Source organism: Hevea brasiliensis, chromosome 4 (genome assembly GCF_030052815.1).
Source record: "Hevea brasiliensis isolate MT/VB/25A 57/8 chromosome 4, ASM3005281v1, whole genome shotgun sequence".
Lineage (NCBI taxonomy): Eukaryota > Viridiplantae > Streptophyta > Magnoliopsida > Malpighiales > Euphorbiaceae > Hevea > Hevea brasiliensis.
The window spans coordinates 51,168,585-51,191,164 of NC_079496.1; the positions used below are offsets into that span (position 1 = coordinate 51,168,585).

The 22,580-nt window shown below is 33.5% G+C and overlaps 1 protein-coding gene across 1 annotated transcript; it reads left to right on the forward strand.

Moving 5' to 3' along the window:
• Positions 1 to 21,357: 21,357 nt before the first annotated feature.
• Positions 21,358 to 21,747, forward strand: LOC131179453 (uncharacterized). Its single transcript, XM_058146300.1, has one exon. It carries the CDS (start codon positions 21,358 to 21,360, stop codon positions 21,745 to 21,747), a length of 390 nt encoding a protein of 129 aa, XP_058002283.1.
• Positions 21,748 to 22,580: the final 833 nt, after the last annotated feature.

Sequence of the window (22,580 nt, forward strand, 5' to 3'; positions counted from 1 at the left end):
TTTACATGATATATAATTTAATCACATATGAATTAACCGATTTATTAATTTATATCATATACCTATTAATTACATTTTCATAATTTACCTTAAAATACTATAACTAAGCATTTTATACAACATACAAATTATGACCAATATGGGCCTTATCTACATGCATCGTTGAGGAGGTGACAACCTTGAATACTTCAGACACTTCTACAGATCAAAACTTCAAAATCTCTGTTTAATATTTACTAGGCTTTACCTTCAGTACCTGCGCGAGGAAATAAATCCATCGCGCTAAGCATTGCTGCTTAGTGGTGCAATAATATAACAAGAAAATAATATACAATAAAAAAAAAAAAGAAATGGATCAAAATTTGGATACTCTGTAATTTAATCTAATTTCATATAATACTTCTAGTATTAACTATCCTTTGTTCTAATTTATTCCTCTTCAAAAGCCCTCAATTCTTTCATAATAATTAAATATTTTTACTCATTTATTTAATTGTTAATATTTTTAGTCACTAGTATTCTTAACTTATTTCAATAAATTTCACTGCCCAAGTAACCTATGTAACACCCTCCCTGTAGCAACTCCGTACATTCTACTGTTCCGGTGACCAGTGTTGGTTCGGACAGCTAGAACGACCGAAAAAATATTTAAACTAAAGTGAGGAACCATAATTAACTCAAATATTAACAAGAAAAATGTAGGAAAAATTTTAGAAATAAAATACAATCAAGTTAAATGAGCCGGTGCCCTAGCGATGGGTAACCTAGTGAGAAGTTGCAGTCCTCACAACTCGGAGCCCTAGACCTAGAAGAAAATTCATGAAATAATTTTTGGGACTTCAGAGAAGAGTCATTGAGGTTTCTACGCATTTGAATGCCAAGAAAATGTTTAGAAAAAATTTTCAATCGGTATAGACAATTTTAGTCTATTAAGCCAAACGGTGGGCATTTTGGTCATTTCGCCTTCAGAGGTGATTTTTGGCTGACTTATCTAGTTAAGTAAATAATTATTATGACATGAAATTTGAATAAATATTGCTAAAAATTAAATTGAAAATGAGTAGAAAAGAAAGGAAAGGAAAATGAGATAAAATGTCAATTATGACATTACCATGATGTCATTAAAAGTGCTCCCATCAATCACATTTGAACAAGCTATTAAACACCAATTAAAAAGAGGTAAAATGAGGTAAAAATTAACGAAAGCAATCTGTTTCTTCTTCCCAAACCATTTCAGCCGTTTGCCTCTCCTCCATACCCATTCCACCATGAAAGGTCACCAAAGCTCCCAGCCTCACCTCATCTCAGCTTGAAACCACCACTTAGCTTCACAAAAAATTAACCTAGCAACTTGAACATCCTCTAGGAAGCCAAAAGAGGGAAAAAAAAAAAAAGTTTGGGTAGCTTTAAATTCTGCTCCATTCAAGGTTAGTGTCCAATCTTTGTTCCTTTTGCTTTAATTCATGTCTAAGTGCATGAATTTTGTAGGAAAAATAAGAAAATAAAATAAACAAGTGTGTGTGTGCACCCTACATTTTTGGCAGCTAAGGTTAGCTAGGGTTTGATGATTTTGCTTGTTAGAAAAATTGTTATGAGCAGCCTTTGGCAGTGGATGAGGGATTGAACATAATTGAGTACATGAAATGCAAGAATTGTGCATGTGTGAAATGAAAAAAAAAAAAATTGGACACTTGAACAATTCTAGGGTTTGCTCATATGATGGTTCATTAACCTTGTAATGGTCAATTAGTGACCATTTGAATGTGTATGATGAGGAAATGAAGTGAATTGAGGCTTGGCATTTGTGTATGGGTGAGCTGCCTTGGCTGACCTGCAGGACTGAGCATGAGTCCAGCAGGTTTGGACAGTTATAAATGGAATTGTAGAGGTTCAATTGATGCAAATCCAATTGGACATGAAACTAGACACATAATGACACAACTTTGGTATAGAAACATTGCCCAGAAAACCAAACCAAGTTGACCTAAAAATTTCCCTAATCCGGGTGACCTGCATTCTGCCTGGGCAAAATGACCAAATAAATAGTGTTTATTCATTTGATCATAACTCAGTGTAGAAAGGTCCAATTGACCTGAACTTTTACCAGCAGAAAGCTGAGATATATACCTACAACTTTCATGAAGAACACAAATCCAAATTCTGACCATAACCTAGTCAAATTGCCAACCAAACTTAGGTTACAAAATCTGGCAGAACTAGTTTTACCCAGAATTTTGGATTCTGTCCAATCCGGCCAGTTATGGTATTTAGGCCATAACTTGAGCTACAAAACTCCAAATGGAGTGATTCAAAAAATGAAATGTAACTAGACAAAATAAGGAACAACTTCATGAAAACAATTTTGCCAAATTCCTATTGTATAAATGACCAATAGAATAGTAAACATAATGCTTGAAATCTGAAAATTTTGAATAACTAACACTAAGCTTAGAAATGGTATTGGAAGCCAATACCAACAATTTTAAAATGCAAAATGTGGTATGTTGGGAGTATTAGAACCAATGTACCTATTGTCTATGCAAAAGTCAACATTTTAGTTGACTAATGAAATAAATAGTAACACCTAAACTTAAATTTCAAGAATTGTACAATTTAAAAGTGTAACATGTCCTAGTGCACCTAGCAAGATTGGTTTGGATAGGTTCGCATGCCGATAGGGTTCAGTTAGCAGTACTGCACATGGCATTATGCCATTCTGTGATTTTATGGCTTTTAGCCATTCTGACATTGTGATGATACTTGGCCTTGTGCCTAATATTTATTACAGCTCATTAGTTGTTCTGTTACACACTAGGAGATACATATGTGACCGATGGTGTGACGGCTCGAGGTACTTGATACCAAGTGCCAGTTTACCTGTTTATCCAGTCCAATCATCTAGTATAGGTTACTTGGGCTACTAAAAATGAAAGTGGATGACTTTAATGAAATTATGAATATAACAAATACAAAATAAATAAGATTACTAATTATCAAAAAATTATCTGCATAAGTAATCAAAACATGCATTGCATATTTATTTTCTGTTATTTCTTTTTATTTTATTATTGGCACCACTAAGCATTATTGCTTAGAGCATTGCTTTTTGCCACGTGTAGGTTCTGGAGAGACCGACCGAGAGCCCAGTAGACCATAGACTGGGTGAGACCTTCTGCAGCTCTGCATAGCATCCGTGTCACCTCACCGTCTTCAGTGCATTGGTAGGACACTAGGTTTCATTTTGGTATTATATAATCAAACTTTTATTTTCTCATGTATAATTAAGACTTATGTAATGTATTTTGATATTAATGTAAATAGTGGAAATTGTGTTTATGAATAGAACATTGAGTATTTATTTATGACTTGTATATGAATATTATGTGAAATGAATGAATGAAAAATGGAAATATTGTTGAAAAATATTGAGACGTTATTGATGAAATGATGTTTGGGAATGACTGAAAACATATTGAAAGTGTTTTTCACAGGTTCTGAAGAACTGTTTTCTCCATTTTTAGCCGGTACTCTGCCGAATTTTCTATAAAATTTGCGGAACCTCAAAAAAATTTATGATTTCAATAAATGACTGAAATGAATTACATTTCACAAATTGTACTTCATAACTATAAAAAAATAATAAATTAGGAAGAATAAAAATGATTGAATTAAAATAGGGTGTTTCGATACACTGTGTGGCATATCTTGCTCGGCTACACTGTAGACGGGTAAGGGGTGTCACAACCTATGACAGGCTGACTAAACTGGATAATGGGTCATTGGCACTGGACACCGCGGTGCCTCGAACTGTCATACCATAGGACGCAGAACGTCAACCACGTATGCACTTAGTATGGTTAAAAAGCCATGATAACACATAATCGAGCATAAAAGCCATGAGTGTGGGCGTAAAGCCATGAGTGCGGGAATAAAGCCATGAATATAGACATAAAGTCTTTCGCAGTACTGCTAAAACAATACCCTATTAGCATGCCAATTTATCCAATCTGATACACGTGTCTAAGCAATATATGGGCATATAGTACCACTAAGTGTTCATAAGTTTTATTTATTCATTATAGGTTCTAGTTATAATTTCTAGCATTTTAATATATTTCATAATAGAAACATAAATCTCTAAGTCTAATGTTTACATAATTTATGCATTCATTGTAATTTATATATTCATTATGTTATCCGTAATGATCAGAATTCAAAACAATGGTTCTCATGCACCATTGTACTCAAAATACTTTTTCTTGTCCTTTCTCCCATAATGGGAACTAAAGTCTTATTTATACATTCATTTATTAATTGCCCTATTTATATAAATTATTATTCATATTCCAAGTAGTCCATAAATATTTAATGGATTTCAAATTTAGCTAAATTTGAATTAAATTCTAGTATCATTCAAATTCAAAAATTTAAATCAATTATTTACATTATCTATATCTTAACCATTACAATAGCTTTCTAATTTATTATACCCTTTCCTATATCATTGGGGTCACTCAACTTCACCATTCACCATTTTACCTACCACATCCTATATTAACAACTACAATGGTTCTTATAGTTTGTTTTTCTACTTCACATAATTTAGTGATACTATTCATTTGGTCATTTAAGTCAAAATATTGAGTTTCCCATATATAATGGTTACATGAGTTTTAGTCACATAGATTTACCACATTTTGATTTCCAAAAGTGTTGGCATTAGCTGCTAATCATTGCTTCTAACGAATGGAGAATAAATCAGAAATTTCAGTTTTAGGTGCTAGAGTTCACTGTTCCATTAGGCCATTTTACAGTGAGAATTTGGCCAAGTGTTCTTAATCAAAGTTGTTCTTTATTGTGTTTAGTTACATTTCACTTTTTGAATCACCCCATTTGGAGTTCTCTAACTCAAGTTATGGCTATTTCACCATAACTTGTCGGATTGCCTGTACCCAGAATTTCTGGGCAATTTTGGTTCTACTAGATTTGGTAGTTCAAATTTGGCTAGCAATTTCATTTAGTTAAGTCCAGAATTTGAGTTTGTGTTCTGCATGAAAGTTGTTCTAAATTGTCTAAGCTTTCCATTGATATAAATTTTAGATCAATTGGACCTTTCTACACTGAGTTATGACCAAATGAACAAATACTATTTATTTGGTCATTTTGCCCAAGTAGAATTGGTGCTACTCAGATTTGTTCAATTTTTTTGGGCATCCTAAGTTTGTTTTCTGGACCAGTTTCCTCCATCAAAGTTGTGCCATTATGTGTCTAATTTCATGTCCAATTGGCCTTGCACCAAACACAACTCAAGTTATAACTGTCCAACCTTGCTGGACTCACACCCTCACCTGCAGGGCACTCAAGGCAGCACACCCAGCCTCAAATCCAAAGTTACAATATACTTCAATTCCTCATTATACTTAGCCAAATGGTCACTAATTGACCATTAAAGCTTTCATTCACCAACACATGAGCAAATCTCAAATTTGTGTCCCAAACCGTAACTCCAACCATTTCAATTCTTCAAACAATTTACATGGAAGTGTTCTAATCATCAAATCATATTCTATGTCATCAATACACAATTATAATGCACTTAAATCATGGAAACCTTATAGAACATTAGGGCTGCTGAAATTTTAAAGGGACTTTAAAGTGCTTATTTTTCTTCCAATTTCACATTTTCTAGCTTAAATTGATGTTGTAACAAGGAATATAAGAGAAAAATAAACAAAAGTAGCACTAACCTCTTTGGAACCAAGTTTGGGTCTTGTAAAACTTCAATTTTTCTTCAAATTTTTGCTGCCCTAAGCTTCTTCAAGGTGTAGGGAACATTTTTAGTGAAGGGATCCTAGGGTTATTGGGTAAGATTAGCGAAGGATTTAAGAAAGAAGAAGAGAAAATGGTGGAGCTTCTCTTCCCATGGAATTCGGCCAAAATGGATACAAGGAAGAAGATGCAGAATTTTGGTTTAATTTTGGGACTTTTGACTTTTATTCTTATGCTTGATTAAATATGATTGGTTAATAAGGTTTTAATTACATCATCCTATATCATAAATTTGATTTCTATTTTATTTTTGTTTTCTTTTCTTTCTTTCGTCTTTTACTTATTTTCAATTAAATTTTTATCAACATTAATTCATATTTTAGATCATAATAATTATTTACTTAATTGGACAAGTCGGCCAAAATCATCTCTGAAGACAAAATTGTAACACCCCTAGTTGTATAGCTTGGTATATTTCACTGTTCCGGTGACCGGTGTCAGTCTAGACAATTAAGGGAGTTAGAACCACACTTAAGACAACTAGAGAAGCCATAAACACAGATAATTAGTAATTACCAATTAGTTAGGTATAAACAAGAAAAATAGAACATAAGAAGTTAAACGAGCCGAGAGTCACAATGATGGGTGACCTTTTCGGGAACAACTGCGAAGTCGATTTAAACTCAAATTTCGAACCGTAAAATGTGACGCCACGGTCCTTAAGACCATTACGAACACAGTGGAAAAGAGAAAATCACGAAAAAGAATTGTTAAGTCAGTCAAATAATTAGGTTAGGGAGCCGGAATAAATATTAAATTATTTGTAAACCGGGTTGAACCGATGAGGGGCAATTTGGTCAATTGACCCCGAGAGCTGACTCCTGACCTAACTTTCAAATTAAATTAGAGAAAAGAAAATTTCGGAATTGATAATTAAATTAAAGAACTAATAAAAGAAAAAGAAGAGAAAATGAAAAAGTTAAAAAGGTGATGACATCATGCATGACATCATGCATGATGCCATAAAAATAAGAATTTGTGAATTTAATTAATTGGATTTTTGGTTCTTCCTAAGACATAAAAAGACAAAAGAAAAGAAAAGAAAAAAAATCAAAAAGCCTTCTTCTTCTTATCCCTTGCCGCCTCCCATCTCTCTCTCCCTCACTATTGCTAACTCCATTAAAGCTTGCACTCAAGCTTTGAAACCCTCACTAAATCTCAACTTCTTCCATACTTGCTTCACAAAAACTGGATTTAGTCACTTGAGAGGAAGATTTGTCATCAAAGATGTAACACCCCTAAGTTCGGTAATGCGTTCTACTGTTCCAGTGACCAGTGTTGTCCGGACAGCTAGGATGCCTAGAACTACACTTTGATATGAGTGAGGAGACATAAAATAATGAAATACAAGAAAAGAAAACACAAGAAAAACAAAGGAAAAATAATAGCAAAGAAATGTAACCAAGTTAAGCGAGTCGAGAACCCTAGCGATGGGTGACCGCACCGGGAAGTCACGGCGTGGACCGTTGACTAGCCCTAGACTGCGGAGAACCCTGGAAAATGTTTTTAAGACTTAAAGAGACCCCTATTGAAGTATAAATATCATTAGAAAGATTAAAGAAAAATTAAATAATTAGTACAAAGAAAAGTGAGAAATCGAAAAACGGACAAAACCTGGTGTTACCGAAAAATCGAGAATGCAACCCGAACAGGGGCATTATGGTCATTTGACATCCCGAATTGTCTTTTTGACCTAAATGTCCATTAAAAATAAATAATATTACACTTAGAAAATAAAATGAAAAATTAGTTTAGTGGTACCTAATGCAATTAGCCAAAAGTGGAGTGGAATTTGTGTAATTAGCACTTTAAGCTTATTATATGATTAATTTGAGTGAGTGGACCACTAGGGATTTAATTTAAACACTAAATGGTAGGTGTAAATCCACTAACAATCTGTAAACTTCATCTTCAACCTTTATTCTCCACCCATGCTGAAATGAACCTCCAAAATCCTCCCATGGCCGCCCACTTCCATGCCACACTCCACCCATTTTCAAGCTAAATTTTCCTTACTTGTCTTAATTAATTTTTATCCCCACATCACAAGGAAGAGTTTGATACCAACATTAAGAAGTTTTGTGAAGGTTTAGCAAGTCCCAACAATAGGTAAGTTTGAGATTTTGAATATGCTTTGTTAAACTTTGTATACATGTTATGGGTGTTTGATTTGTGAAGAAAATTTTCAAGTTTGAGGAGTTCTTGATATGTCCAATTTTGGACAGCCATGGAGTTCTATATTTGATGATTTATTCTTACATTTATTTGATGGGAAATTATGTTGAATAGGGTGATTAATGTCCTAGTAAGTTAATTCCATGTATATATGTGGTGATTGTGCAATTGGGATGGAAGTTGATGAATTGTGGCATACTTTGGCATTGTGGAGCATTTTGGTAGCTTTGAGACTCCATGATGAATATATGAATTCATGAAGATATTGGCAGAATTATGACATTGAGGATTGATGGATATGTATATAAATTAGTTGTGGAAATTGTATGAAATAATGAGTAGTGTTTATGTGTATTTGTGGTTGTAATTGGACTTTATGAATTAGAGTTTTATTTGGTGTGTTAAGGATGTTTGTAATCTGCCAAAAATGACTTTAAGGTAAGGTGGTATATGGTTTTGGTAATGTACCAAGTCAGAATTGGTAAGGGAAGTGTGTTAGTAGTATGCCCTAGAGCATATCATTTAGTATGTATCTTGTACATATTTTTATTAATAAAAGGCATTTCCACTTTTCCGTTTACATAATATATTTATGTGTAATAGAAAAGGTCCATTGATATTTTGTTAGAAATATTATTCTTAAGTTGTTAAGAATATGAGTGACAATATTTCTAGCACGAAGTATCATAAATAGGTTCACAATCGAGGATACTTCATAATAAGGACATGACTTATCCAGAAAGATTGTATTCATGTTTGTTCCAAAGTTATTTATATGAGATATAAATAAGATGGAATGGTGAGTCTCATGCCATATAACAAACATGATAGGCACTTATAAATGATAAGTAGGCCGAACCAGTGACACTTATGACAAGCACATGGAGTTTACTCTTGTCAATGTTTTGTCATAAATCATATCAGTGCATATAATCTTTAGACCTGAGATAGCACAGTTATCTTGTATATAGGTAGTTTGAGTTTGATACTGCTTTCATACTTGTACTGTGTATGGGTATATGGGCATGTGTTGGCTCCTACTATTTATATATGGAGGTAGGTGTTGATCAAGATAGAATCTGTTCCTCTAAGTAAATAGAGATAAAATCCTATGTTCATTTAATTGTTCTTGATGTTTCAAGTTCCTGGCCAGGACAGATAGATTTATTCAGAAAAGAGTTTCTGATGAGAAAATCTTTTTAATTAAGAATTGGAATTAAAAGAGAACATAATATTCATAGCAAATGGAGTTTGACATAAACCATGACTCCAGCTTGAGTTGGGATTTTGTAACAGAGAGATTCTAGTGCATGGTAACATATGATTATAGGTTCATTTAAGGTAAACCTTATTACTAATTGGGTGGCCATGGCATGCTATGCTAGGTGTTAACCATGGTCTATGAGGTTCATAAAATGATTTAGAGAAATCATTTATGGTAGGAAAGAATTCTGATGATATTAAGAGTTGATATCATGTCTCATTGCCAATTAGTGATGAGCCTAGTAAGTCACACACATACACAAGTAATCACCTATTTAAATATGATTTAATTAATTAATTAAAGAGTTTAATTGATTAATTAAATAGGTTTGGTTTGCAATTAAATTGCAAAGTCCCTAGCATGACTTGAAACCAAATCTAGATTATTGGATGTATAATATAAGTTAAATTTATATTTAAAGTGTTTAAATATGAATTTAATTAATGAGAAATTAATTAATAGAGATTAATTAATTAATTTATATTTGATATAAATTAATTAGAAGAAGAAAATAATTATTTTGGGTTAAGAACTCAAAATTAAGACACAGGGGCATTTTGGTCATTTTGCAGTGTGACATGTGGCACCATGAGATGGTGACACATGGGATTACACATAAGCTTGCCAAATGTTTTTTAATCATGTAAGATGATTAAAATCAAGATTAAATATAGGTTTGACACTTGGCACAATGTGATTGGGTCACTTAAACCTAGAGCTAATCAAAGGGTGACATGTGGCAAGGGTTTAATGTGTTAACCTAGCGATATAAGTGTTGTTATGAGAAAAATAAAACACAACCAGCAGCCACACTCCTTTGTCACGCCACTTTGAGGGTTTTTATCTCTTCTTCTTCATCTCTTATCAATTCAAGGAGATTAGCCATCAATCTCTTGAATTAAGAACACTAGGAATTGTTTCTAGTGTCCTGTTTACATCTTTAATCTCTTAAAAGGCAGAACTTGATTTTCTAATTAATAGAAAAAGCTTTAGAAGCTATTCAAGGGCTGCCATAGGTGTTCTTGGTGTGGACAAGCTAGAGGGATAACATCTGGTGTCCTGAAGACGAATCTCAAAGGCGCAGACACGCTGCAGTGCATCAAGAGGTTAGTGTAATCGTTCTTGATTTAATCTAGGGTTCTAAAAGTAATCTGATTAATTTTAAAATCTTAAATGGCAAATACAGATCCAAAAAACATATTAAAAGAGTTTTAATATGTTGTTTATCATTGAAATCAAATAGATAAAAATAAATCTTGCATGATGCATGTGACCCTAGTTGAAAATTTTTGAATTCAATGGTATAAACTTGTGTTTTTCACGCTTCCGTTCCTTCAAAGTGGACTTAGAGTAAGGTAAATGTGTAATTGATACATGTTTATGCAATGTAATTAAGGGCAGTGTGCATTTTGGCCTATAACTCTAAATGTGTAACTCCAATTGGTATGAGACCAATTGGAGGTGAAACTAGGCACAAAATGTGCCAACTTTCATTGAGAAAGCATACCAAAATTCTGCTTGCAAGGTAGCATGAAAAATAACCAATTCGGATTAAGTACAATTGAAACCTGAAAAGTGACTAATTGGGCAGCAGTTAGTGTTTAGGCCATAACTCACTCAAAACAGGTCCAATTGACCTGAAATTTTAACCATGAATAGTTAAGATCCATACCTACAAGTCTTATGAAGACACCAAAGCCCAGAAATGACCATAAGCAAGTCAAACAGCTTGCACAAGTTCGGGTCCAAAAACTGGCTGAACCAAAGTTGACAAAAATTGACCTAAAATGACCAAATTTGATGCCATTTGACCAGCAATAGTAAAATGACCATAACTTGGTCTACAAAACTCGGAATGACCTAAAATTTTGCCCCGCGTTCCGTAAGACATATATCTACAAGTTTTTAGTTTTGATCGAGACCCGAAAACCAAGGAAACTAGGTCGTCCGGCTAGGTCAAACTAGTATACCGGAATACAGCAATTTGCAATAAAATGCACTAAACATGGAAATGAAATTGGTAACGAGTACCAACCCTAAAACACTATCGAATGTGATATATTAGTGACACTAAAACCTAAAATACCTAGAACGCATCGAGGTCGGTATATTAGGTGATTAAGCAAATAATAGCTTTCAGTGAATTATTTGTCAAACATTATCGATAGAAACAGTTTAATTTAGTACTGAAACACTTCAAATTGTGTTTCTCAGTTAGTAAAGACTCAGGGAAAGGGAAGGAAACACGAGTCGGACTGTGAGACGATCATCGAGGTTTGTGCACAACAACTGTTTCTTTTGAATTTTTCAATTGAAATGAATTGTGACTATTTGTATATCATTGTTTTAAATTGTGGAAATGTGTTTGAATGGATACTTATTGCTTGAAAAGCATTGTAAATGGTTTGAAACTATGAAAAATTGTTTGAATGATATTGATGGATACTTATTGATTGAAAAGCATTAGAAATGATTTGAAACCATAGCTATCATGTATATTGATTGTATTCCTCACTAGCTTGTCTAGTGGGACGAATTGAATTCCCTCTCTGGCTGAAGTGTTGAAGTGTGTGCCTGTTGAGGACGAATTGAATGAGTACTCATATTTTTGCTAGCTAGCTATGTTATTCCTCATTAGTCATCGACTTTTGGGACGAATTAAATACCTCATTAGCCATCGGCTTTTGGGACGAATTGAACTTTGGAACATGATTAAGCTGTGTGTGATTTATTGATATGTATTATGAGATTGTGAAATGAATTTAAACTCTTATTGACATATACTGTCTTTTGAATTCAACCACGATCTGACTTATTGAAATTTATTGTGATATTGAGAAATGGAGTTTAAATTCTAGTTGACAATTACTGTCTTGAAATTAACTATGGTTTTAAGTATCCACTATTTATATGATTTATGAATTGTGATTTAAATTGTATTTGGTTAATGTTGTGCACCACTGAGACATTGTCTCAAATGATAGCTTTTTATCGCGCAGACAGTAGAGCAGCAGACTAGGCTGCTAGTACCTCCAGCTAGAGACTACCGGACATAATGAGTATACCAACATTTTGCATTGTGTACTGTAATGTATGACCACTGTATGTACATATTGTTTTTGGTTTTGAGCAGTTGTAAATTCAAATTGTACCTTGAAGTTGTAAAATAATTATGAGTTTTTTTGGCTTGTAAAAATTGTATTATATTTCTTTTATCTCAGTCTTTGAAAAATTGCTGTGGATTTGAGTTGAGAAATGTGTTGTGTTGAGAAAAATGTTAGAGTTGAGATTTGGAAATCTATTAAAGTGCTTTTTACAGGTTTTTTGAAGAACTGTTTTATCCAAAATACAGATGGCACTCTGCCAAAATTTTTATAGAAATTCCAAATAATTCAAATGTGTTAGTTCTATCACTTCAGTTCACAAAAGTTTTTAACGCCTGTAAATAGTGCTCACCACTGTAAAAGAAGTAAGAAAAGTTTTTAAAATCCCTTGTAGTGTATTTAATGGGTTATCAGTAGACGGAGTTGGTAATTCATTAGGTATACTACGGGATCATGTTATGCCTTACAGAGAGGTAGGGTGTGATAAAAGAATTGAAGAAAATTTAGAGGAAGTGAAGATCAAAGGCTTCACCTAAGGTTAGTAATGCAAACTTTAAATTTTTAGTTTAATTAGTGTTTGTATAGCATCAAGAACATAGAATTAAACTTAAAATGAAAAGAAAAATTTATTGAGGGACTAAACTGAAATTTCGGCCAGCATGAGGGGGAGGGTGATTTTCATGGTTTGATTTACTTGAATGGGTATATGAACCTTGAATTAGTGAGTGGTTATGATTAAAGAGTTTGAAAGTAGCTAAATGCAAGAAATTGGCAACTTAGGGTTTTGGACATTAGTGTTTAGGGACAAAAAATGTGAGGAAGTGGTAAATGGTGTCTTTGACCTAATGTGAAGTGAAAAATGGTCATTTGTGACCTAATTAAATGTGTTAGAAGTGTTGGAATTAAAGCCAAATTCGGAGGGAGTGTGGCCCAAAACTTCCTTTGAGGGACCAAAAATGAAATTTTACAAGTCCAATTGACATGGGACCAATTGGGAATGAAAATAGGCACTAAATGACACAATTTTCGTTTAGGAAGCATGCCCAAAAAGTGACCAAAACCTAGTGAACAAATTGACTAAAGTTGGAAAATTACAGGCTGCCCTATACAAACTAACCAAATGAACAGTGGTTGTTCATTTGGCCATAACTTGAGCTAGATAGGCCTAAATGACCTGAAATTTTACCAGTGGTTAGATGAGATATAGAACTAAAACTTTTATGAAGAATACAAACCCAAATTATGCCATTAACCAAGTCATTTGGCCACCCCAAGTTGGTGACCCAAAACTGCCATCACCAAAAATTGCCCAGAATTCTAGGTTGTGTCCAATCCGGCAGCCATGGTTCAAATGGCTATAACTTGAGCTAAAAAACTCCAATTGGAGTGATTCAAAAAGGAGAATAAACTTAAGAAAATAGGGAACATTTTCTATGAAGGAAGTTTTATCAAATTCTAATAGAAAAGTGACCAATGGAACAGTGCAACCTTAGACTCCAAAACTAAAAATTTATCAAATTTGCCTAAAAGACTTAGAATTTGAATAAACAACCAAAACCAACAAATTTAGTGACCAAAATGTGGTATGTGGGTGAAGTTGGAATTCCCATACCTATTAAGCCTTAGAAAGTCAACAATTTGACTTGAATGGTATAGTGAATAGTAACCGGAAAACACCAAATTTCAAGAACGTCGAGTTTAGCACGTTAGAGCTAGGTAAAAGTGAAGTTAAATTTATTTTTGGATTTATGCTAAGTATGGTACTGAAACACTGTGAAATTATGTGTTTCATTGAGAAAGAATGCCGGGAAAGAACCCGAGGAGTCGAGTCAAGGCCAAGAGGCGACTCGTTTGAGGTTTGTGCACAATATCACTATGCTTTAAAATTCATTGATAAAGTGAATGAAATATACATTTACTTTTGCTTTGAATTGTTGAAAGTTTATTGTGACCTTATTTATGATGTTTTGATTTAAATTGTGAAAGTTATGGTGTATATTTGAAATGACAATGTTTAGCAAATTGTTAAGATAAGTTTTGAAATCACAGTGTCATGACCATATATTTGAACACCTCACTAGCATGACTAGTGGGGGTAATTAGTTTCGAATTTTGATTCCTTCTCTGGAGAAGTGTTGGGGTGTGCCAGTAGAAGAGGATGTGAATGGATATCCATATATTTGAGCTAGTTAGCATTGTGATGTGATTTCTCTTTAGCCTCTGGTTATTGAGATTTTATTTGTTTCGAATGGCATGATCTAACTGTGGGTTTTATGAAATGTGATTTAATACTTCAAAATGAAATTTTTTGGGATTAAAATTTCATAAATTATGTTTTGTGTTTAACTCGCATGCTCAGTGCAAATTTTGAATAAATGTGATTTTATTTCTGCATAAAGATTTTTTTTGTATGTTGTGCACCACTGAGTCCTAGTACTGAACGATAGCTTTTATTGCTGTCGCAGATATAGAGACTAGAGGAGCAGCAGACTGAGCTACTGAGGATTGAGGATTTATCAGCTTGAAGTTATTGGGTATAATTTATACCCTGCCTATAAATATTTATTTTGATGTATGTATTGCACATAAATATATGGACATGTAAATCGGTCTTGAGCAGTTTATACAAAGTTTGTATAAAGTTGTAATAAAATTTAGTTTGAATTTTCATACTGTAGATTTTGGTATGATGTATATATATAGATTGTTGTCTTTAATGAATGGAAATGTTTTATTTTAATTTGAATGAGATTGATAGATATTATTTTACTAATGATTGAATTTTGGAAATTGAGAAATGTGGACTGTTGAATTTTGAGATTTGAGAAATTGTTGAGATTGATTGTGAAATTGAAGTAGTGGTTGAGAAAATTTTTGGAAGTGTTTTTTTTTTAGGTATTTGAAGAACTATTTTCTCAAAATAAAGACGGAACTCTGGAAAAAATTTTATAAAATTTGTGAAGAAATAAAATGGACCAAAAATATTAACTAGTTTTAATTTTAATTAAATGTTTTAAATACCTATTAGAAAATGCTCACCACTTAACAAAAGTAAGAAAATTATTTTAAATTCCCTTGTAGGGTACTTAATGAGTTGTTGTTAGGTGAAGTGCAGTAGTTTATTAGATATTCTACGAGATCATGTTTTGCCTTACAGAGGGGTAAGGTGTGACAGAAATGACCAAAATGCCCTCCGTTTGGCTTGCTGAGCCAAAATCGTCTGTACTAATCTAAAAATTTTTATAAGCATTTTCTTGGCATTCTAATGCCATAAAAACCTTAATAACTCTTCTCTGGAATCCTAAAAATTATTTCACGAATTTTTCCCTCGGGTTTAGAGCTTCTAGCTGCGAAGACTGCAACTTCCCACTAGGTTACTCATCGATAAGGCACCGACTCATTTAACATGGTTGTATTTTATTTCTAAAATTTTTCCTTAATTTTTCTTACTACTATTTGAGTCATTTATGACTCCTCGCTCTAGTCTAGATATAGTTTTAGATATTTTGGCTGTCCGAACTGACATCGTTCACCAGAACAATCGAATGCGCTAACTAGCTAAAGTGAGGGTGTTACAATTCTTAACCTCTAATAAAAATTTCATCCTCGAAATTTACCCAGTGTAAATAGTCGAGGAGCTGCTACTTCCTTATTTCTTCACCTTACCAGAGAAAACAGATTCGCATTAGCGTCACCTCGACTCATATGAATGCAATGCATGTTATACACACTATCCCCTTCCATCTATCCATCCTTAGGAACGCCTAAACTGTGCTCTGATACTAAATAATTGTGACACCCCTCACCCATCTACAATGTAGTCAAGTAAGGTATGATACATTCGGTGCTAGAGCACCCTATCTTATCTTACTTTGTTCTTTTAATAATTTTGAATTTGTTTAATTTAATATTAATTATTTTTCGATGGAGAAACTAACGGAGTTTCCCCTATTTTATTAACGTTTGATGTGTTTCACTATTCACCTGTTTGAAATTTCATTAATATTTTAAAATAAAAATCTCATCATTTCATGCATCATCTATATATTTCAATTCCGTATTCAAATCTATACATTTTCATTCAAATCCATTTCCATGCATTTCCATGCATTCCTATTCATGCTCAACTCATATGTGAAAATTTTCAATCTTCATTAATTTACATGATATACAATTTAATCACATATGAATTAACCGATTTACTGATTTACATGATGTACCTATTAATTACATTTTTATAATTTACATTACAATACTATAACTAAGCATTTTATACAACATACAAATTATAACCTATATGGGCCTTATCTACATGTATTGCTGAGGAGGTGACAACCTTGAATACTTCAGACACTTCTGTAGATTAGAACTTCAAAATCTCTGTTTAATATTCACTAGGCTTTACCTTCAGTACCTGCGCAAGGAAACAAATCCATCGCGCTAAGCATTGCTGCTTAGTGGTACAATAATATAACAAGAAAATAATATACAATAAAAAAAAGAAATGGATCAAAATTTGAATACTTTGGAATTTAATTTAATTTCATATAATACTTCTAGTATTAACTATCATTTGTTCTAATTTATTCCTCTTCATAAGCGCTCAATTCTCTCATAATAATTAAATATTCTTACCCATTTATTTCATTGCTAATATTTTCAGTTACTAATATTCTTAACTTATTTCAATAAATTTCACTGCTCAAGTAAACTATGACAGGCTGACTAAATTGGATAAATGGTTCGTTGGCACTGGACACCGCGGTGCCTCGGGCCATCATACTATGGGACGCAGAACATCAACCACGTATGCCATCAGTATAGCTAAAAAGCCACGATAACACATAATCGGGAATAAAAGCCATGAGTGCGGGCGTAAAGCCATGAGTGCGGCATAAAGCCATAAATACAGGCATAAAGCCTTTTGCAGTACTGCTAAAACAATACCCTATTGGCATGCCAGTCTATCCAATCTGACACATGTGTATAGGCAATACATGTGCATATAGTACCATTAAGTGTTCGTAAGTTTCATTATTTCATTATGGGTTCTAATTATAATTTCTAGCATTTTAATCTTTTTCATAATAGAAACATAAATCTCTAAGTCTAATGTTTACATAATTTATGCATTCATCATAATTTATATATTCATTATGTTATCCATGATGATCACAATTCAAAACAATGGTTCTCATGCACCATTGTACTCAAAATACTTTTTCTTGTCCTTTCTCCCATAATGGGAACTAAAGTCTTATTTATACATTCATTTATTCATTGCCCTGTTTATATAAATTATTATTCATATTCCAAGTAGTCCATGAATATTTCATGGATTTCAAATTTAGCTAAATTTGAATTAAATCCTAGTATCACTCAAATTCAAAAATTTAAATCAACTATTTACATTATCTATATCTTAACCATTACAATAGCTTTCTAGTTTATTATACCCTTTCCTATGTCATTGGGGTCACTCAACTTCACCATTCACCATTTTACCTACCACATCCTATATTAACAACTACAATGGTTCTTATAGTTTGTTTTTCTACTTCACATAATTTAGTGATACTATTCATTTGGTCATTTAAGTCAAAATATTGACTTTCCCATATATAATGGTTATATGAATTTTAGTCACATAGATTTACCACATTTTAGTTTCTAAAAGTGTTGGCATTAGTTGCCAATCATTGCTTCTAACTAATGGAGAATCAATCAGAAATTTCAGTTTTAGGTGCTAGAGTTCATTGTTCCATTAGGCCATTCTACAGTGAGAATTTGGCCAAGTGTTCTTAATCAAAGTTGTTCTTTATTTTGTCTAGTTACATTTCACTTTTTAAATCACCCCATTTGGAGTTTTTTAGCTCAAGTTATGGCTATTTCACTATAACAGGTCGGATTGCCTTTAACCAAAATTTCTGGGCAATTTTGGTTCTGCCAGATTTGGTAGTTCAATTTTGGCTAGCAATTTCATTTAGTTAAGTCCAGAATTTTAGTTTGTGTTCTGCATGAAAGTTGTTCTAAATTATCTAAGCTTTCCATTGATATAAATTTTAGATCAATTGGACCTTTCTACACTGAGTTATGATTAAATGAATGAACACTGTTCATTTGGTCATTTTGATCAGGCATAATTGGTGCTACTCGGATTTGGTTAATTTTTATGGGCATCCTAAGTTTGTTTTCTGGATAGGTTTCCTTCATCAAAGTTGTGCCATTATGTGTCTGATTTCATGTCCAATTGGCCTTGCACCAATTGAACTTCACGACTCAAGTTATAACTATCCAACCTTGCTAGACTCACACCCACACCTGCAGGGCACTCAAGGTAGCACACTCAACCTCAAATCGAATGTTATAATTCACTTCAATTCCTCATTATACTCAGCCAAATGGTTACTAATTGACCATTAAAACTTCCATTCGCCAACATATGAGCAAATCTTAAATTTGTGTCCCAAACCCTAACTCCAACCATTTCAATTCTTCAAATAATTTACATGCAAGTGTTCGAATCATCAAATCATATTCCATGGCATCAATACACAATTATAATTTACTCAAATCAGGGAAACCTTATAGAACCTTAGGGCTGTCGAAATTTTAAAGGGACTTTAGCATGCCTATTTTTCTTCCAATTTCACATTTTCTAGCTTAAATTGATGTTGTAACAAGGAATATAGGAGAAAAATAAACAAAATTAGTACTAACCTCTTTGGAACCAAGTTTTGATCATGTAAAACTTCAATTTTTCTTCAAATTTTTGATCCCAAACCTTCCTCAAGGTGTAGGGAACATTTTTAGTGAAGTGATCCTAGGGTTATGGGGTTAGGTTAGCTAAGGATTTAAGTGAGAAGAAGAGAACATGGTGGAGCTTCTCTTCCCATGAAGTTCGGCCAAAATGGGTGCAAGGAAGAAGATGCACAATTTTGGTTTAATTTAGGGTCTTTTGACTTTTATTCTTATGCTTGATTAAATATGATTAGTTAATAGGGTTTTAATTGCATCATCCTATGTCGTAAATTTGATTTTTATTTCATTTTTGTTTTCTTTTCTTTCTTCCATCTTTTACTTATTTTCAATTAAATTTTTATCAATATTAATTCATATTTTAGATCATAATAATTATTTACTTAATTGGACAAGTCGGCCAAAAATCATCTCTGAAGATGAAATGACCAAAATGCCCTTCATTTGGCTTATTGAGCCAAAATCGTCTGTACCAATCTAAAAATTTTTCTAAGCATTTTCTTGGCATTCTAATATCATCAAAACCTTAATGACTCTTCTCTGGAATCCCAAAAACTATTTCATGAATTTTTCCCTTGGGTTTAGGGCTTCTAGCTACGAAGACCGTAACTTCCCACTAGGTTACCCATCGATAGGGCACTGGCTCATTTAACTTTGTTGTATTTAATTTCTAAAATTTTTCCTTAATTTTTCTTACTATTATTTAAGTTATTTATGAATGCTCACTCTAGTCTAGATATAGTTTCGGACATTCTGGCTGTCCGAACTAACACCGGTCACCGGAATAGTCTAATGCACGGACTAGCTAAAGTGAGGGTGTTACACTTCAAGATGGTTAAAGAAGCATGAAGCTAATTATCCCACTCATAAGTTAGAGATGATGGTCATAGTCTTTGCCTTAAAGATGTAGAGACATTATCTTTATTGGGCAAAATATGAAATCTTCAAACACCATAAGAGTCTCCAGTACATCTTCAAGAAAAAAGAGCTAAATCTCAGACAAAAGAGATGGGTAGAATTGCTCAATGATTATGATTGTATGATCTAGTATAATCCGAGAAAGGCAAATGTTATTGCAAATGCTCTCAGTTAAAAATCATTTGGCAATTTGGCTATATATCTATAGAAGGGTAGCCTATCTTAAAGGAGTTATACCAATTGATGAGAGAAGGGTTATAGTCAGAGTTATCAGCTAAGGGTACCTAGATAGATTAGATGAAGGTGACACCAATGTACCTAAGGCAAATAGCAAAGAAACAGTATGAAGACCTTGAGTTGGTAAAAATAGCAGAAGTGATACTAAAAGGTAAGATTAATTAGTTCCCATTTCGAAGGAAAAGGAGTGTTAAGGTGTGGCAATAGGTTGTGTGTACTAAATGACATCTAACTTAAGGGAGACATTATGAGAGAGCCTCATAATGCTAGATATAATGTGCACCCTAGAGCCACCAAAATGTATTAAGACTTAAAGAAGGTGTATTTATAGTCTTCCATGAATAAAGAAATTGCAAAATTTGTGTTTGCTTGTGAGGTCTATCAGATAGTGAAGCTAGAGCATCAGAAGCCAGCAGGAATGCTCAACCCACTGCCCATTCCAGAGTGCAAATGGGAAAATGTGGCCATGGATTTTATTATGGGGTTACTGGTAGCCTCCAATAGACATAACTCGATATGGGTTATAGTGGACAGCTTGAACAAGACTGCTCACTTTGTTCTTGTTAAAGCTAATTATTTTGTGGATAAGTTAGCTTAGATGTACGTGGCAGAGATAATAAGGTTGCATGGAGCTTCAGTGACAATAGTCTTCAACAAAGGATTGCAGTTCACGTTGAGGTTTTTGCATTGTCTTCAAAATGAGTTAGGCACTAGGTTAGACTTCAATATGGCTTTTCATCCTTAGACAAATGGACAGTCAGAAAGGACCATACAAACTTTAGAGGATCATGGAAAAAGTACCTTCCTTAGTTGAGTTTGCATATAATAACAGTTATCACTCTAGCATCAGAATGGCTTCGTATGAAGCTTTATATGGAAGGAAGTATAGGTTTCCTGTGCATTGGAAGAAATAGGTGAAAGAGCTGTAGCGAGAACAGAGTTGGTGAAAATCACCAATCAAGCCATGCCTTTAATCTGACCAAGGTTAAAAATAGCAGCCAGTAGATAGAAGAGCTACACAGATATCCATATAAAAGAAGTTGCTTTTTATAGGGGGGGGGGGGGGGGGACATGGTGCTTCTAAAGGTATCTTCAATGAAGGGTGTTATTCGGTTTGGAAAGATAGGCAAACTAGCTTTGAGATATATTAGATCATATGAAGTGCTACAAAGGGTCAGAAATGCATCTTCTAAGTTAGCTTTGCCACCAGAAATGGAAAGAATCCATCCTGTGTTCCATGTTCCTATGTTGCAGAAGTTTGTATCAAATCCGAACATGGTTACAAGTGAACCAGACATGGAGATTTTGGAAGATCTTTCTTATGTTGAACAACCTATCCGGATTGTAGATATTCAAGTAAGGAAGCTGAGGAATAAGGAGATACCTATGGTCAAGGTGTTGTGGAACCATCACAATATGGAAGAGTGCATGTGGGAAACTTGTGACTCCATGATACAATAATATCTCCACCTTTTCTAGGTATGTTATATATATTGTGTTTGTTATGTGCTTGGTTTTAACATTCGAGGATGAATATTTTTAAGGGAGGAAGAATGTAACACCCATGATTTCCCGTAGGAAAGAATGTAACCTATCCGAATTGTTAGAATTTCTATTGTAGATGGAATATTCTGGCAAATTCAAAGATTTCACGAATGAAGGAAAGGGTGATAGAAGGTGTATATGTGTGTTTGAGGTGTTAAAAATTATTTAAAAATGAAAATGTTTAAGGGTTTTCTTTTCTAAAAGTTTTTTTTTTTTAAGTGTGTTTTGGGCAAAAGGAACTTCAGCAGCCAATTAACAGCCAAATGATGGACTTTTAGCAAAAAAAAGTCCCTTTTCCTGTTCACATACTCTTTTTGGATAGAATGGACTTCGATAGTTAAAAGTTAGACTTTTAGCAGCAAAAAGTCCCTCGACTGACAAAGGTATGAAAAGGATCCAAAGCTCATTTAGCTACCAATACACTTGGGTTTTTCTCTTCTTCTCTCTCTCTCTCTCTCAACTGGTGAAGCATATAAGGACCTCTTTGAAGATATTCCTTGGATCTTTCAAGATCTAGAAGTGCATTCTTCCATTTAGAAGTTTGGGAGAGTAGATTCTCTCACCTCCAAGCTCTAAGGAAAGAGGTAATATACTTTTCTTCTTGATCTAATAGGTAGATCTAAGAAAGTTGATGAGAAATTAGGTTTAAGATGAGCTTTAGGGAAGTTTATGCATGTCAAATTAGGGTTTTGTGATTTTTGTTGAAATTGCATGTTTTTATTGTTGGTATAGCGATGTTTAAGTGTTAT